Here is a 19,736-nt window from a genome sequence, read left to right as displayed (position 1 = left end):
GTGTAATTGAATCTCCCTCTTACAACAAGCCTGGAATCTGTCCCAAACACTTTACTCTGATTGTACTTCTGGAGCTTGCGTTGACCCAGTACAGACTGTGACAAGGAGCTTATTTTTTTGTGTTACGTTCCTTCACATAATTTCATGATCATTTTGTATTTCTCCTTCAGTCAATCAGATGAAAATATACAATGACAGGAACTAAATGGCTGAAAACAATCATAAGCTACATCTGGTAAAGTGAATGTGACAAGCCAAGCACCAGTCGAGTATGAAGTAGTTTTATGTTGGAAAAAAGTGTTGGCACAAAAAAGACAAATTGGACATAATTTCACACAAAACCTCCGAAATGGGCCAGACAAAATTGTTTGCACCATTAACTTTTTTTTTGCACACTATGTGGAATAAGTAACTCCAAGAAATGGCTTCCTATAATCATCCACAAGCTTCTTACTCCTCTCAACTGGAATTTTGGACTCTTCTTTTGTGAACTGCTCCAGGTCTCTCATGTTTGAAGGTGTCTTCTCGCAACAGCAATTTAAGATCTCTCCACAGATGTTCAATGGAATTTAGATCCAGATTCATTGGTGCCACTTCAGAACTATCCAGCACTTAATTTCCATCCATTTCTGGGGTCATTATTGTCCCACTGGAGGACACATTACCTAGGACACAAACCCAGATTTCTGACACTGGGCACTATATTGATACCCAAAATTCTTTGGTAATCTTTGGATTTCATGATATCTTGTACACAGTGAAGGCACCCAATACCAGAGGCAACTAAACAACCCCAAAATATCTTTGAGCCTTTACCATTTTTGACTGTAGGTGAAACGCCCGCGAGGGGGCTTGCAGGGCTCGCACGGTCACCGGGCCGGTGGTATTCGGGGTAAGGCTGTGAGTGGCCCGACCCGGCTTCCGTGACCCCGGCGGGTTTCAATAAAAGGGAAAGTCCTACAGTCTATCCGGTGTGACAAGGGGGATGGAAGGAGGGTATCGGGGTTCCTGGGGAGCTTGTATTCGCTCACAGCGGCCACTGAGGTCTCGGCCTCCTCTGCCGCCACTCTCCCCCAGGAAACGGTAGGGGACGGGGATGGAGTGCTAGTAGCGCCACCCGTGGTATGCGGCCAGGTGTTCAGCCGCCGCTGCACAGTCTTTCGCCGGGGCAGGTGTTAAAGGCAACCAGATGGAATCGCTCCCCACGGTTGAAACGGGGGAGCCCCGGGAGGTTAATGAGCTTCCGTGACCCCGGCGGGTTTCAATAAAAGGGAAAGTCCGACAGTCAGTCCGGTGTGACAAGGGGGATGGAAGGAGGGTAACGGGATTCCTGGGGAGCTTATAATCGCTCACAGCGGCCACTGAGGTCTCAGCCTCCTCTGCCGCCACTCTCCCCCAGGAAACGGTACGGGACGGGGACGGAGTGCTAGTAGCGCCATCCGTGGTATGCGGCCAGGTGTTCAGCTGCCGCTGCACAGTCTCTCGCCGGGGCAGGTGTTAAAGGCAACCAGATGGAATCACTCCCCATGGGTGAAACGGGGGAGCAATGGGAGGTTAATGAGACCCAGGGCAACACAGTCCTCAAGGACACCGGGGGCACAGGGCGGCGGCATTACTCACACCAGTCACGGAGTGAGGGTTCCAGTTTCTCTTTATTTAAAGTCCGTTCCACATCGCACCCGGGTGATGGTCCTCGCCACCTATAGCCTCTGTTCGGTCCTGGGCAGGTAGGAGGAAGGAGTCTGGTGGGGTGATCTTGGGGTCCCTCTCTTTCAGTGCGTTAATGCTATCCCCGTGGCATGGAGCATCTTGGGGACTCGCCGCCATGCTGTCTCTCACTTGCCCGGTAGCGTAGATATGACCGCCACCAGGTACAACACTCTCCAAAGATCCCCAGTCCTCAGCTCCATTCCCTTCCTCAGATGTTATCAGCCCTGGTCTCGTGGCATCTGCTCAGCAGGAGCTGCTCTCTGTGGAGGTCTGCACTCTCTTGCAGCCTCTGACGCTCTGACTAAAACTTCAGTCTGCTTTGCACTAAACTCACACATTCAGGGCCCCCCTCCCCTTGGGTTGTCATGGGGACCTGCACACCTGCTCATTAAGGAGACAGGATAAGTCATGCAGGCTCAAACTACATGCTGAAGAATTTTTAACTCCTTCCTGCCAGTGTGTGTGGACTCTTCTCCTCCTGCCCAGGAAAAATGGGGTAATATTTAATACCCTGTAACAACCCGGTTGCAGGGGCGTTACACTGGTAATGTGTTCTTCTCTTTGTAGGCCTCATTATGTTTTTGGTAAATAGTAGAATGATGTGCTTTATCAAAAACCTCTATCTTGGTCTCATCTGTCCACAAGACTTTTTCACAGAAAGATTTTGGTCTACGTACAGTTTAACAAACTGCAGTGTAGTTTTTTTTTATCTCTGTGTCAGCAGTGGGGTCCTCTTGGGTTTCCTGCCATAGAGTTGTATTTCATTGAAATGTTGATTGTTTGCACTGATACTGATGCACCCTGAGTCTGCAGGACAGCTTGGATTTCTTTGTAATATGATTGTGGCTCATTATCCATGATCTTGCATGGCAACCTTTCATCAATTTTTCTCAGCCACCCACAGGGAGAGATTAGCTACAGTGCCATGGGTTGTAAACCTCTTGATTATATTTCACACTGTGGACAAAAGGAACATCAAGATCTCTGGAAGATGGGCTTGTAGCCTTGAGATTAATAATATATTTCAACAATTTGGGTTTTCAAGTCCTCATACTGTTCTCTTCTCTTCTCATTCTGTTCTCCATGCTTAGTGTGGCACACACAATGCAAAGATTGAGTCAACATCTCCCCTTTTTATATGGTTTCAGGTGCGAATTTCATATTGCCCACACCTGTTACTTGCCTCAGGTGAGTTTGAACGAGCATCACATGCTTGAACAAAGTTGTTTACCCACAATTTTAGAAAAGTGCCAACAATTTTGTCAGGTCTATTTTGGGGTTGTGTGAAATTCTGCCCAATTTACATTTTTTTTCTATGATTTTTTTTTGTTGTTCCAATATACACAATGGAAATGAACATGTGCATGGTAAAACATGTGATGCAATCATTTTTTGGGAGAAATACATTTTCTAGAACAAATTCAAGGGTGCCAACACTTTCGGCCATGACTGTATTATATATAAAGATGTTGTACTTTTGACTACCCACTTGCTGTCAGATTTTGTCTCTGTCATGACCTCTTGTTCTCAACCCAGTGCGAGGACCCTTCTTGCCTTCAACATGCTCCAGCGGCTGATTCTGTGGCCCCAGCTCATGAGGCCTTGTGTAAGTCGAGATCCCTGTACAGGTGCTGAAGGGTGAAGGCAAGGGCAACCTCTGGGATCAGGTAAACAGAGTGGATTGTGCTAAGCCCATCCGTCCGTGGACGCTCTATTAACAGCTCCTATCAGTCCACAAACAGTGTAATCAGGACAATTATATGTTTATTGGGGTCTACCGACTCCCAATGGATCGGCTCCTTCATTTGGTAACCTTAAGCTGGTGTCACACTAAACGACAGCGACAACGACGTCGCTGTTACGTCACCATTTTCGGTGACGTAACAGCGACCTTGTAAGTCGCTGTTATGATCGCTGCTTAGCTGTCAAACACAGCAGAAGCAGCGATCATAAGGTCGCTGTGCTACATGTTCAGAGAGCAGGGAGCCGCGCTTAGCGCTGGCTCCTTGCTCTCCTCCAGCACACATCGGGTTAATTAACCCGATGTGTGCTGCAGCTACATGTCACAGTTCAGAGAGCAGGGAGCCGCGCTTAGCGCTGGCTCCTTGCTCTCCTGCAGCACACATCGGGTTAATTAACCCGATGTGTGCTGCAGCTACATGTCACAGTTCAGAGAGCAGGGAGCCGCGCTTAGCGCTGGCTCCTTGCTCTCCTGCAGCACACATCGGGTTAATTAACCCGATGTGTGCTGCAGCTACATGTCACAGTGCAGAGAGCAGGGAGCCGCGCGCACTGCTTAGCGCTGGCTCCTTGCTCTCCTTGCTACAGTATACATCGGGTTAATTACCCGATGCATACTGCAGCCACATGTCACAGTGCAGGAGCCGGCACTGGCAGCTGCGGTAAGCTGTAACCAGCGTAAATATCGGGTAACCAGGGAAAGGTCTTCCCTTGGTTACCCGATGTTTACGCTGGTTACAGCTTACCGCAGCTGCCAGTGCCGGCTCCTGATCGCTTCATTTCGTCGCTCTCTCGCTGTCACACACAGCGATGTGTGTGTCACAGCGGGAGAGTGACGACCAAAAAATGAAGCTGGACATTCAGCAACGACCGGCGACCTCACAGCAGGGGCCAGGTCGTTGCTGGATGTCACACACAGCGACAGCGACGGGACGTCGCTGCAACGTCACAGAAAATGGTGACGTAGCAGCGACGTCGTTGTCGTCGTCGTTATGTGTGACACCAGCTTTACCTTTCACGCAATGTTATCCTCTCAAGAGGATGTCCACACATCCTTGAGCACCACAAACACTAACTTCAATATGAACTAATGAAATACTATCCACGTTGTACAATACCATAATATATTTGTCAAATTAACTATTTGGGGTCAGGATATAGCAAAACTATAAGCAAACTGATAATGGAGAAGGTAAATTATTCCTGAAACACGCATAGTGATAATTATTTGACACGTATCTCAAATCTGATCCAAATAATCATTAACCTTGGACCTAATTTCATTCACGCTATTTGCATAAATTAACTGTTAAACAAGTTACTTGCTAAAAGAAATGCAAATTAGCAATATCACCTTAGCTATGAAAATACATAACTATTCTTTCCCAGACAAAATAAAAGGGAAAAAAACTTTTTTTTTTTTTTTTTAAATAAGAGTTTCTTATCATAATTATTCTTTTGGGGAATCAGTATGACTTAGGGGTACTTTGCACGCTGCGACATCACTAGCCGATTCTAGTGATGCCGAGTCACCTCGACGCGCGCACATTTCATTGCCGTCTTCTTCAGAAGAAGACGGCAATGAAACGTGCGCGCGTCGGGGTGTGGGCGTTAGGGTTAGGGTATGTGTTTTTTTTTAGAAATAATACATGGAATGTTTAATTGTTTTTAATGAATATCAATAAAAATTATATATTTTTATGACCTTTGTTCGGTTTTTCTTTTCGGTGACTTATATTTATATCCGAATGGTCCTATTGGTCCAGTATACCCTCACATTGAGTATAATCCTATTATTATATAATATCACTGGTGGTACCATATTTATTGATGTGATATGGGTATTATTCTTTAACTTTTGGTGTGGTCCTCGCTGATGCATAGAGTGAGGTGATTCAACACTGGATTATGGATTTATCCATTGGTGATAATAGAGAGGCAAGATATGGGTGAAAGGGCTTTCCTTGGCAATGTGTTTCTCAACAAAAGGAATCACTCTCTTAAAAAAGTTTTCTTAAAGATTTATAGCAAATAAAGTATATTCTGAACTGTTAAAGCCTCATTGATATAACATTCTTGGTTTATCTAATATATACATTATGCTCTACATGTTTCTAATATCAATAACTCCTCTATAATTAAAACAAAGTCTAAAAATATAATCCCACAGTTGTTAAACACCATGTTGTAGATTGCCAGTTTTAAAGAGTAAAGGGGGTGTTACACACAGCGATATCGCTATCGACATCGCTGGTGAAAGCACCCGCCCCCGTCGTTTGTGCGTCACGGGCAAATCGCTGCCGTGTGGGGCACAATATCATTCAGAGCCGTAACACGGGACTTACCTGCCTAGCAACGTCGCTGTTGCCAGCGAACAGCCTCCTTTCTAAGGGGGCGGTTCGTGCGGCGTCACAGCGGCGTCACTAAGTGGCCGCCCAATAGAAGCGGAGGGGTGGAGATGAGCGGCACGTAACATCCCACCCACCTCCTTCCTTCTGCATTGCCGGTGGCCGCAGGTAAGCTGCAGTTCGTCGTTCCCGAGGTGTCACACGTAGCGATGTGTGCTGCCTCGGGAACGACGAACAACTTGCGACCTCAACAATCAACGATGTTTTAAAAAGTAACGACGTGTCAACGATGGACGATAAGGTGAGTACAATATTTCCATCGTTAACGGTCGTTCCTTGCTGTTACATGCAACGACGTCGCTAACGATGCCGGATGTGCGTCACGGAATCCGTGACCCCGGCAATATATCGTTAGATCCGTTGTTGCGTGTAACGGGGCCTTAACTGTTGTGTTAATTGTTATTACTAAGTCATTTTGATCTCAAATATAATAATAAATCTTAAGGAACCAAACACTGAGAATAATAAAGCTTAGGTGGTACTTTATTACCTCAAAATACATTAGTATTAAATATTAATATCAAATGAATGATCCTTTGTCTTCGGTCGGTGATTCTGTGATCTCTGAGAGAGCTGCTGCCAGACTCCTTTGGCAGTGGCTTTTCTTCCCAGGAACACAAAGATCAATTACTGGAAGTCCAATATGCTGGATCCTTTTCCCTCCTGCCATAATCTGCTGGGGAAAAGTTGGCAGACACCCCCATACACATAAAACTGCCAGTCTTGCCAATATTTGTGGGCTCAGCTTAAAAAGGTTGACTCCTACTTTTACATTGATGGTTTATCCTAAGAATAGGTCATCAATGTTTGATTGGTCAGAGTCTAACAGCCAACACCCCCGTCAATCAGCTGCTCTCGGTCCCGGCAGCGGCAGCAAGCAGCTGGAAATGCTCAGTTCCGGAGCTGCTCCGTCTTGTGATAGTGGCTGAAGCTGGGTACTGCACATCCACCTTCCATTCAGATTAATAGGAGGTGGATGTGCAGTGCCCGGCCACAACTGCTATCAGAAGAAGGAGCAGATCCGGAACTGAACATTTCCAGCTGCCTGCTGCCGCCGCCAGGACCAAGAGCACCTGATCGCTGGCAGTGCGGGGTGCCGGACCACGGCCAATCAGACATTAATGACCTATCCTAAGTATAGGCCATCAATGTAAAAGTAGGGGCCAACCTCGTAGGTGAGGGAGTCGATATTCAACTTTGCTTGGCTTTTCTGTAACCTCCATAGAAGTGCTCTACATGGAGAGAGTAATGCCCATGCATGCCTATCTACCCTATTCATTCACCATCATTATGCGACAGACACCTCATAAGGGAAGATTGAATGGGAAGACCCTCTCTTCGATGTATTTGTGGGTCCATTGAGACGTCAGATATGCGAATAGATGGGGATACCCCTTTAGTATATGGTCAAATGCGTTTGCATCTAACAAATTGTAATATCCATCGGATGCCGTATTAAAGTTGTATTCTTACATGTTTTACAATATACTTAAATTAATATGAGGCTGTGAGGAGACATTAAATCCTGTCTGCATTATTTTATTATCTGTAATGTTTCTACAATTTTAGATTTAATGTAATTATTATAATTGATATTTTCTTACACAAAGGTGAAGTCTGTAATCAATCAGATTCCTGAGGGGTGGTGAGAAGTAAAATCTGAATTATTGCAATACAGTAGTCTGATCTGTGTAGGACTCTAGAAGAAAAGCTAAAATCACAGAGGAAGTGCGACCAGAGGGTAACGGCAATGAAACATTATAGATATTGCCCAGGAATAAAGAACATGTTGATTTATGCCTTGATTGATTTTCCTCTTAAAGTGTCTCTTATTAATAAATTGTACAATTGATGACTGTTTAATTTAAAGGAAAGGAAACCGCAAATGAGTCTCTAGGAGAAGTTATATTAACCATAAATAAATAATGAGAAATGGAAAAATATAAAATACACAATACAGCCCTTCCCGTAGCCTTAAAATAGTTATCAGTCTTGAAAAATCAATTTTTATTGGAAGTTTTCCTCAACTAAAGGGTGTTCATACATTGTTCTGCTGCGGAAGCCCCAACAATCAGCGGTAATCTGCGATGGAACCTTCCAGTGAGCGATCACCTTCTCTGCAGTGCCTCCACAGGACAGATAAAGTATTACTGCATTCCTATAGGAATCAATAGGGTGTCTGGGAATAAAATTGAAATGCGGGCTCCTCCAGACGGGCAGAGCTCTTTGGAGCTGTTTTCTACTCTGGCTATTATTTTTACTGACATATTTTCTGATTTTTGCTTCTAACCCTGTTGGTTCTGGTAATGCTTCAATCAGTTCACATCACCTCTAGCAGAGAAATATGACCAGGAGATTTTGTACTATCCAGAATAGGATTATTCTTTATTCTTGGAAAATGGAGAATTCTCAGGAATTTATACAAATTGTCTCTTCAGAGAGGAAGTAGACGAAGTCTAGTGCCACCTATTGGAAGTAGCAATCCTAAAAGTCAAAAGTGACCCTTTAACAAGTTTTGTCATATAACTTAGGATTTATGCCAGATCAGAACTTTATTTTGCAGACATGGTGTTTTGGGATGATTGCCCCTCATCACTGCAAAGTATGGATTGCAGTTATAAGTCTCCTCACTGGCATGCCAGATTGGTGTGTCAGTCTCCGCCAGGAGAATTTTTTTCCCCTCAGACCTCGTCTTAGCTTCTCATGCAGCCAGATAAGATCTCATACTTTGCACTGACGAGAGACAACCATCCCAAAACACCGTGTCTGCAAATTGAGTTTGTCTACTTCCTCACTGAAGAGACAATTTGCATATTTCCCATAGGATCATTGCAGCTATAAGTTTCCTCATTGGCATGCCAGATTGTTGTGTCAGTCACTGCAAGGAGAAAAGTTTTCCCCTCAGACCCAGGAATTTATAGCAATCTAAGGATTCAATGAGGTTAAACCAACAGTCTTTAGATTTCAACTGAAAATCATGTTTTGAGAAAGTAAGTGGTTTTCTGCTTTTAACAAAATCTCAGATCGTACTTCCCCCTAAATCAAGCTGGTTTTCATTATTTCCACTCCTGTGAGTCCCTTAGCTATTAATTATGGAAGAAATACAAATCTTTGTCTATGTTCCTTGCGGAACTTAGAAACACCCAGAACCAAGAGACCTTGTCTTCTGATAGCTCACAATCCCGTAATAAGTTCTGTGACAATGGACGGCTTTAGGAAAACCTTAAAGGAAACCTGTGAGCTGATTAATGCTGCCCAAACCACAGGCAGCATAATTCACAGACTGACATTATTATTGCAGACAAGTATGTTTACTATGAAACACTGTGGTTTTGGGAGGTGAGGTGTTATTTTTAGGAAGCTTTATTGATATTACTGAGGGGAGTTTAGCTAATTGGAAGTATATATAATAGAAATCTCTAAATTTACAATGCTTGGACAGAAATGTACTTTTGAACTCACTGAAGACACAGATGTAGCAGTACTTACAAATCAATTGCTAATGAAAAATTGGTGTAAAAATCAATACCTTCAAGTCCCACCTTAATATAATACAAGCACTTTGACCCTACCCATAATGACTAACATCCACAAAAATGTTGAAACAAATTAAGCCTTTAAATGCTTTATACCAGTCAGCTTGCAAAAATGATCCTTATATCAATCAATGGGCAGCATTAAAGTGGTATAGCAGGGAGAGGTAATCACAGAGAATTGGAATTCCCCAACCGGGCATGTCTATTCAATTCTATAACGAACAGGGAAATTATTTTAAAATACATAACATTGTGGAATTGCCACATATATTAAGTCTTAGTAGCTCCAAAAGAAGAGTTATGCTGTTAAAAGGATCTGGCAGCTCTTCTGACAAGTTTGTTAAGGTAAACACTGGTTGTTTATACGAGTAGATTGAACATCCTTTACAGGTAACGTTTGACTTCGGGGTTGCCGATAATAGAGCAAGAGGAATGAGCATGGTGCTCAGTGGTTAGAACTGTTGCTTTGCAATGCTGTGGTCTTGGGTTCAAATCCCACCTAGGACAACATCTTTAACCAGTTTGTATGTTCTCCCCATGTTTGCAGGGGTTTCTTCCCATACTCGAAATACGTAGTGATAGGGAATTTAGATTGTGTGCCCCAATGAGTAAAAAGATGATCATGTCTGTGCAATTAATGGTGCTATATAAGTGAATAAAATGCTCGTCATTGCACTGGTTGCCCAAATATAATAGTATCCAAATCAAATTGCTTGTTCTCACCCACAAAGCTCTCCACAGTGCGGCAACCCACTACACCTCCACCCTCATCTCTGTCTATCGCCCTACCTGTTCTCTATGCTCCGTAAACAACTTTCGACTAACATCCACACTAATCTGAACCTTCCACTCCCGGCTTCAAGATTTCTCCCGAGCTGCACCAATCCTCTGGAACGCTCTACCCCAAGAAACTGGGACGAAGCACAACTAGCTCAGCTTCAGAGGTTCCCTAAAAACACATCTTTTTAGGGTGGCCTATCACCCTTCCCAATCAAAGTTAATTCACATAGTCCCGCCACTATTTCTCAGAACATAACTCTCCATCAAACTCTACCGCACCCAAAAGCATCACAAAGATTGGCTGATGACTGTTTCAGGCAGCCTTTGAAATAGCTGGATTGTCTTTGTAAATAAGCACTTGTACCTTGTCCTCCCTCCACCTCATTGTAGATTGTAAGCTCTTTTGAACAGGGTTGTCTTTATTTTTGCCCTAATTATTGTATCTTCTATAACTGTTACTTGCTTGTATATGAACCTCTGAATTGTAAGGCACTGCGGAATATGTTGGCGTTGTAGAATTAAAGATTATTATTATTATTATTAATAAAATAAATACATATTACTCTTGAGCATCTTTTCTTAAAACTCTGCATTATTCTGTCCCTTGATGATTCTTTTTGAAAATGTAAATTTGGGGATTCTATTAAATCTTGTCAACACAGTGAGTCTGATAATCTTATCCCTGATTGGACAGTGTCAGAATGTGTTAGGACACGCCTCCAACTGGTAACGCCCAATCAGCTGTTAACACTAGAAATCCCAGAAATTTCGAGCATCCCCCTGAAGCCCCGAAAGAGGGTCAAATGACCCTTAGTCCAAACTGAATAGAAGTAACTAGAAACTAAATGGCTAAACTCAATGGAAAACAACAACCTCCTGTGGTGCGACAGTAATGGCCTTAATTACAGAACAAAAGACGGTGATTATAGGTGTTAGCTAAAATCCTTCAGGTCATTCGACTCGTCTCTGGGTTCCAAAGGTAGAAATGTTAAATGACCCCTCTCTGGGACTTCTAGTGTTAATTTATACATACAGTACATTCCCAGGAGGAATAACAGAAGAATCACATTAGAATATATGCTCCAGGATTGTTATATTTAGAAGATACAAGTATTTAATATAACAGGCATTTTAGGAGTGATGATGGGTCCTCTTTAAATATTAATAAACCTATTGTACAGGTACATAGTCCTCTAACCACGGTCATGCACACAAACATGAGATAAAACCAGACGCCACAATGAGCCATGAAGTTTATTATGCAGACACTGAAATAGCTTAATGCCTTTATGTTGCTGTTTCACAAAACGTATCAGTCTAAGTGTTCTCAACGGTAATTGTGATTCTTATCAGCCATTGGCTTTACGGGCTCTGCATTACCTGATGAAATATGAAGAATGCCCGCATGCATTATTTATGGTTGATTTATGAACGGGCTATTGAATGTAACCCAGTCAGATGATTTATCTGTGCCGCTGTCTGGTTTACTAGTCAACATTCGCGTCGATTTGCCAGTTTTATTGGATTGTTTTTTCTCTTTTCCACAGCCTTTAAATAATACAGCAATTTTTTAATGGAAGATGATGCATTATAACTCACCCAGATCTGCAGCTTGATTCTTTTTTCATTTTTGAAGACAGTCTTCACCTTGAAATCTATCCCAACCGTGCTCACAAAAGCGGACGTGAACGAGTCGTCGGCATAGCGAAACAAGAAGGACGTTTTGCCAACGCTGCTGTTTCCGATGATAAGTAATTTGAACATATAGTCAAAGTTCTGATCAGAAGTGTCTTTCTGTCCATATCTGGAGTCCTGTACAGACGCCATCTGGAAGATAAAGAGTTGTACATGTTACGATGAGGTCTTCTTTTGTAAACACTGTATTATCCATTGACCAATCTTAGCCCGTTTTGGGTAGACTCAGCAAGGCATGTTTCTCTATGCAATTTTGATATTTTTCTTTTTTTTTGTGAATCTATTAGCTAGAATGTTGGTCAGGAAAATTTCACTGCACCCCAACCCTTTTTTTCCCCACAGTAAAGAATGTGAAAAAATGGAATGACTTTATCCACTGCTAGGACAACCCCTTCTGATTCCACATATTTCCCCCAGGTACCTCCATGGCCGGCGCGGTTAAACCTGCTCGCATTCATAGTCACACGAGCCCCACATCTAATCAGCACCGGCTTCTGTATCCCTGCATTCGGTTCACGGGAGTAACCAACAGGAAGTGAGTGGCAGCTAAAGCGCTGACTTCCTGTTGATTAACTCATTTGTCCGAAGGTGGGGAAACAGAAGCCGGCGCTGGTTGGACGTGGGGCTTATATGACGGTACAACCTCATATGAGCCACGGGAACACGATTGCGAACTCTGCTGGAACCGCGCCAGCCACAGCGGTGAGTATTGGCTAATTAACCTGGGGAAACAAGTGGAATTATGTGGACAACCCCTTTAATTTATAACCTGTCACTTGCCATAACAATCCAATTTTCTTTACCTAATGTAAATGCCATTGTTATCCTGAATCTGTTTTTCTTTTGTTCCTGCACTTCTACATTCCTTAGATATGGCCTTCAATTCCTTGTATACAAGCCTATTCTTATTAGGCTGGAATTCCATTTCCATATGACTTGCGCAAGTCTTGCATCGCATCACCTGGCATGGCCGCACTCTCTCTTGACAGGAGCGGATCGACTGCATGTATTTCCATGCAGCTGAGACACTCGTGTCCGGAGAGCGTCAGGCTGTGCCGGTAATGCGATGCGAGACTCTTGCAAGTCATACGCAAGTAGAATTCTGGCCTTAAGAAGACAACCACATAAAAGAGTTGAAGACCACGCTAACAAGTTTAGAATTACCTACACGAAAGAGAGGACAATATCTCAGAGCAGAAAGTTGTAAGAACTAACTGATTCCGCAGACCAGCGGCAATTACATGAATAAAACACACATTTATAGCAAATCACAGGCTCTCTTTAAGTACACCATGCAAAATAACTCCGAAAATAAAGTATTCAGTATAATCTCTTGGATAACCTATAAATTGTGGATATAATACTAAAAAGACAAAGTTTCATGGCAAAGACAAGAGAGCTGTCTGAGAAGACCAGAAATGCTATTATCACCAAGCACAAGCAGTCTAAAGGGTGCTTTACACGTTGCGATATCGCTAGCGATGTCGCGTGCGATACCACCCGCCCTCGTCAGTGGCATGATATCTGGTGATCGCTGCCGTAGCGAACATTATCGCTACAGCAGCGTCACACGCACATACCTTGTCAGCAACCTCGCCGTGACCGCCGAACAATCCCTCCCTCAAGGGGGAGGTGCATTCGGCGTCATAGCGACGTCACTGCGGCGTCACTAAGCGGCCGGCCAATAGAAGCGCAGGGGCGGAGATGAGCGGGACGTAACATCCCGCCCACCTCCTTCCTGGCGCATTGCTGGAGGCAGATAATGAGATGTTCGTCGCTCCTGCGGCGTCACACATAGCGATGTGTGCAGCAGTGCAGGTGCAGCAGGAACGACGAACAACATCGTAACGGCAGCAGCAACGATATTAAGGATATGAGCGACGTGTCAACGAGCATTGATTTTTCACGTTTTTGTGCTCGTTGATCGTTGCTCATTGGTTTCACACGCTGCGATGTCGATAATGGCACCGGATGTGCGTCACTAACGACGTGAACCCGACGATATATCGTTACCGATATCGCAGCGTGTAAAGCTCCCTTTAGAGTGCAAGGTAAGACCATATATAAGACCTTGGTATCTTGGCTTCAATAATTGAAGAAATTTGCTACTCATTGAACAGTTAATAAATGAGGAAAGAGGAAAATTGTGAGAGTGTTGGATCGCTACCCATATTAATGAGGATTAGTCAACAATGTTGTTTTGGACAACTACTTTGGATGCTAAGTAGTCTATATTAAATGTAATTTATTACCCTAAATGATGTGTATCATGGCTGTAAACCTTTATAAGGGTCCAAAAACTTTTAATAACAAGAATTCTAGATATCTCATTCATGTAATGAAATATTTGTTCAGAAATAAATACAATTTGCACTCAATTATAGTTTACTAAAAATAACAATTGATGGAACTAAATGAGAAATAATCAGTATCGCATCACATTCAATTTTTGACGTTATCTATTTCCCGGAATACTCTTGACATATGATAAATAACGTGTCAGAATATCATATTACTTGTACACTGATACTAGAGTTGCTCAAAAGGGAAAACACATTGCTAGTTGAAGATACCATGCTACCAGTAAGACACTAAATTATGCAAGCAATGAAAAAAATAAAGATTTTATTTGTGCTGAAATAAGAAAGATGAGCAAGTGAAAATGTAGACCATAAGACAGAACAAGTATGGAGAAAGAGATAGAGGAGATGATCATGGTACAATACTCAAGGTTACGGAAGAAGTACAAAACTACAAAGAACCAAAAACCCTGTTAAAAATTAACTTTTAATGGATAAGCTTAAAAAATAGTCCAAATTAGAAGACACACATGAATGAATTAAAATTTGCAGCAAGGTACCATAATAAGTCAGGAGGCAGTAACAGTTAACAGAGAAAATTAGTTATAATAAATTGCATATCTAATAATATATGTAATTCCCTACATGAGAAAGCTATAAGAAAAATCAAGGAGTGACCAAATTATCACATTAACATGTAGTTAACCCTTTACCGGGGTTCATCAGGGGACATAGACAACCAATACTCAGAGGTCCCAGGACTAGCGACTCCAAGAAAGACAGCCGTGCCAAAGCCTGAGGATGATACCAGAGGTATATCGGCTACTGGGGAGAAATGCGTCGGGACGCCATGGTATTGGTTGCTATTGAATACGACCATTCAGATAAGAACCTGTAATTTTTAATACTTTTGGTGATAGCTGCTACAGTTTGAGCAGGGTCACTTTAGGGCTGCTCTAGGGCTTCCCGACGGTGAATGGGGGCGCCCAAAACAGTTAAGGTGTCATACCCTCCATTGCTAGGTAGGGACTTCTAGGGCTCATTAGGGTCAGTTGGTGAGGATTATTTATAGACTGCCTAGCAATTGGAAGTGGTTACCCCTCTCTTTTGAAAGCTTTAATTACATGTTAATGTGATAATTTGGTCACTTCTTGATTTTTCTTATAGCTTTCTCATGTAGGGAATTACCTAGTGCATATTATTATATATACGATTTATTATAACTAATTTTCTCTATTAACTGTTACTGCCTCCTGACCTATTATGTTACCTTCCTGCAAATTTTAATTAATTTATGTGTCTTCTAATTTGGGCTATTTTTTAAGCTTATCTATTATTAAAAGTTATTTTTTAACAGGATTTTTAGTTCTTTAAGGTTTATATCGTGTGTATATATATATATATATTCTGTGGTAATCTTGCTGCAGCTTAGGGAAGAAGTACACTCATGGCCAAAAGATGTAACGTTTTCGGGGATGGGAGGAAGGGGCTATATGATGCAGGAGGCATCTATCACAGGGTGTGATGGGATAACCAGGGACTGGGGCTCCTAAACTCGCCATCAGACTAGGGAGGCCCTAACTGTCCCTGATCCCAGAGATATGTCTAACGATGATGATGTCTGTGCCGCCTTCCTAACCCTGCTCTTGAACAGCCCTGATCTAACACCTCCCCTCTGCCTCACCCCAGGGGAGGACCAGGACAGGAGTGGTAGAACCCACAGATAAGGACAAACAGGGGAAACCAAAACTCGATCACACAGCACACTCACTCAAGAGGTATTAGGAACAAGGAGGAAAATAAGAGCAGGGAGAAAATAACAAGATGACGAGAAAACTCCACAACAAGACCATGCGCAAAGTAATATAATCACCAGCAGGACTGGGATACAACAGCTAAAACTATAGTCGGCATGGGAAGACAAGCTCCTCTATCTTAAAAAGGAGGGGAGTGAGTATGATAGGTCTCTCATAACATGTGATCTAAGAGGTAAACAGAAGGCTAGCAGAAATTAACTCCTGCAAGCCCGATCAGTAATGACAACACAGCTGGTCAATGTCCGAGCTTGTCTGAGTAACTCAGAAGCATCAAAGGAGGCGCAGTGAGGAGTGTCAGACTCTGCAGTGTGAACAGCGTCAGATGCTGCCATGACACTCGATGACTTTAGAGCCAAACACCATGTGATAACATCATGACCGACAACTCTGTAGTAGTTCAATAATAAAATGAATCATCAAAAATACAAATTACCAAATAATTGTGCACACAGTGTAGTGGTACACCCCGGTGTCACAGAGTTGTCACATCCCCACCAGATTCCGCTCCTGCAACTTCTGCTCCGATCGCCAGACGACGCCATGTTCCCACCATGGATAGTGCTGGTGATGGAAGAGGAGTCGGTGCCCGTGGCTCTGCGGAGCACAGGCTCCGCTCATCCACTAGGCTGGGTTTCCCTGGAACCTGCAGTATCACTGGCTGACTGTAGGTGGCGTGTCTTCCAGCTGATGTTGCCAACATTCACCTGCAGCCAATGGGAAGACACCACACCCTTCTTATTTCCCCTCCTGTCACATGACCACTGCCAGAGATAGTTCTGTACTCCTGGCTCATGTTCTGTTTGTATTGTGATTCCTGTGCGCTGACCTTTGCTTGTTGTTAACTACCCTCCTACCTGTCGTTTTTGTACCCTGCTGCCAGTTCCGGATTTGACCTCTGCTTTGTCTCCTCACTACGCACTTGCCTGCCGATTCTGTTCCTGTTTTGCATCTCCTGGTTTTTGACCCTGCCTGACAACCACGGACTACAGCCTGCCACAGGTAGTGATCTATGCGGCTCTGTGTAATTCCACATCCCTGTATAGGGGTTAAAGGGTTGCAGAGTTCTTGGGTTCCTGCTTTGTGAGCGGCTTTTCTCTAGACTCCCCTTATAGCCAGTCTGAGTCTGTGGCTACACTCAGGCATTACAAGAGTATGATAATACCCAATTGTCAACTGATTTAATTGTGGGAGGAAGAACATAGAAAAAGGCACAAATAAAATAATTTAAAAAAAAAGATGCTCCTCAATTATTTTATAAGGAATAGAAATAATTTACTAAAACAGACATATATTATATAAATAAAACAGAGGGCCCACTATAATATACTACATAAACAACAACTTTGAACATGTATCCATGTTCAAAAAAGAAGTGACAATATAAATAGATTAAAAATGAATTTTTATTGAAATATAAATTAAAATCATACAAAATATACAATAGAAAAAACAGCAAGAAAAAGTGCAAGATGATAAATACAGTACTAAGGGTCATGGACTGGATATCACATTTAATTATACCATAAAAATTCCATATATACACATTTCATGGGAATTTTTAAATAAATAAATAATTGCCACCTGTATTGAATATATATGGCCAAATAATATCAGGCAAGGATTGTCTCAAAGGAAAGATTTTCTCAAAACTAATGCAATTAAAGTGCCAATGTGCTGGGGGGAGGGGATATGAAAGCCACCAAAATAAATAGAATAAATCTATATATATAATTGCCTTATTCTGTCTGTCTGTCTGTCTGTCATGCTTCAAAATTGTGTCCTTCCGTTGACATTGTGTCCTTACGGTGACACAAAGCTGATTGGCCGCTGGGCTCGCCATGGCCCCGCCCCCCCACACCAATTGGCCGCTCGCCCAGGCTGCGCCCCCACACGGATTGGCCAACCGCTCGCCCAGCCTCCGCCCCCCCCACAGATTGGCCTCTCGCCCCGGCACCCTGCAGGCATTGGCAATTCGGCCACGCCACGCCCCGCCCCCCTCACGCAACGCACGTTAGCTCTGGCCCCGCCCACCTCCCCCCGCGCATTCCCCGAACTGACAGGGCTGTCACGGAGGTGAGTACTGTACTCCCCCCCCCCCCATTCCCCGAACTGACACGGCTGTTAAGGGGGGTGAGTACTGTACTCCCCCCCCCCATCCCCCATCCCCCGCTCGCACGGGAGTGGTGTGGGCTCCCGTGCGAGCGGGGGACGGGATACGTTGGCATGGTTACAAGCGCATCGAGGTCCTGTAGCGGCGGAAGATCCACAAGCACACACACACACACACATCAGCTCACACTCACTCTCACACTCACTCTCACACACACCTCACACACACCTCACACACACATCACATCGCATCCACACACTCACAGCATCCGGCGATATCCCTTGCTTCTCGGCCTCAATACTGTGCTGTTGTGACCTTCCAGGACCTGACGGAGGATCACATGGCCAGAAGCATGTGGTATCTCCGGATGTTGTGACTGTGAGCGCGTATGTGCGATATCGTCAGTGTCTGTGTGTGTGAGTGTATGCAATCGGGTGTGTGTGAGTGTCGGGATCGGGTGTGTGTGAGTGGATGCGATCGTGTGTGTGAGTGGATGCGATCGTGTGTGTGAGTGGATGCGATCGTGTGTGTGAGTGGATGCGATCGTGTGTGTGAGTGTCGGGATCGGGTGTGTGTGAGTGTATGCGATCGTGTGTGTGAGTGGATGCGATCGTGTGTGTGAGTGTCGCCAGAGGAGCACGGCGTGCTGGAGGAGGCTGGGAGCAGAGAGGCTGATCTTGGGGAAGGCTGGACGGAGGCTGGGAGGAGAGAGGCTGATCCTGGGGAAGGCTGGGAGAGGGAGGCTGATGCTGGAGGAGGCTGGGAGCAGAGAGGCTGATCTTGGGGAAGGCTGGGAGGGGGAGGCTGATGCTGGGGGAGACTGGGAGGGGAAGCCTGATGCTGAAGGAGGCTGGGAGGAGGAGGCTGGGAGGAAGGAGGCTGGGAGGAGAGAGGCTGATCCAGGGGAAGGCTGGGAAGGGGAGGCTGATGCTGAGGGAGGCTGGAAGGAGAGAGGCTGATGCTGGGGGAGGCTGGAAGGAGAGAGGCTGAGGCTGGGAGGAGAGAGGCTGATGCTGGGGAAGGCTGATGCTGAGGGAGGCTGGAAGGGGAAAGCTGATGCTGGGGAAGGCTGGGAGGACGGAGGCTGGGAGGAGAGAGGCTGATCCTGGGGAAGGCTGGGAGAGGGAGGCTGATGCTGGGGGAGGCTGGAAGGAGAGAGGCTGATGCTGGGGGAGGCTGGAAGAAGAGAGGCTGATGCTGGGGGAGGCTGGGAGGAGAGAGGCTGATGCTGGGGGAGGCTGGGAGGAGAGAGGCTGATGCTGGGGAAGGCTGGGAGGAGAGAGGCTGATGCTGGGGACAGAGAGGAGAGGCTGATGCTGGGGACAGAGAGGCTGATGCTCGGGACAGAGAGGCTGATGCTGGGGACAGAGAGGCTGATGCTGGGATGAGAGAGGCTGATGCTGGGAGAAGAGAGGCTGATGCTGGGGACAGAGAGGCTGATGCTGGGGACAGAGAGGCTGATGCTGGGGACAGAGAGGCTGATGCTGGGGACAGAGAGGCTGATGCTGGGGACAGAGAGGCTGATGCTGGGGACAGAGAGGCTGATGCTGCGGGCAAAGAGGCTGATGCTGCGGGTAGAGAGGCTGATGCTGGCGCAGCATGGCAGATGGAGCACGTTTGGGAGTGCGCAGCATGGCGGA

The 19,736-nt window shown here is 44.7% G+C and overlaps 1 protein-coding gene across 2 annotated transcripts in view; it reads right to left on the bottom strand.

Moving 5' to 3' along the window:
* RAB3C (RAB3C, member RAS oncogene family) overlaps positions 1-19,736 on the bottom strand; it is a 258,650-nt gene that overhangs the window by 206,110 nt on the left and 32,804 nt on the right. For both annotated transcript variants that reach the window (XM_075326422.1, XM_075326414.1), the window contains exon 2: positions 11,774-12,001. In XM_075326422.1, coding sequence (XP_075182537.1) covers positions 11,774-12,001 — 228 coding nt within the window. The remainder of the gene's footprint in view (positions 1-11,773; positions 12,002-19,736) is intronic.

The sequence above is a fragment of the Anomaloglossus baeobatrachus genome, chromosome 1, assembly GCF_048569485.1.
Source record: "Anomaloglossus baeobatrachus isolate aAnoBae1 chromosome 1, aAnoBae1.hap1, whole genome shotgun sequence".
Taxonomy (NCBI): Eukaryota; Metazoa; Chordata; class Amphibia; order Anura; family Aromobatidae; genus Anomaloglossus; species Anomaloglossus baeobatrachus.
This window is presented reverse-complemented; position numbering and strand designations above follow the sequence as displayed.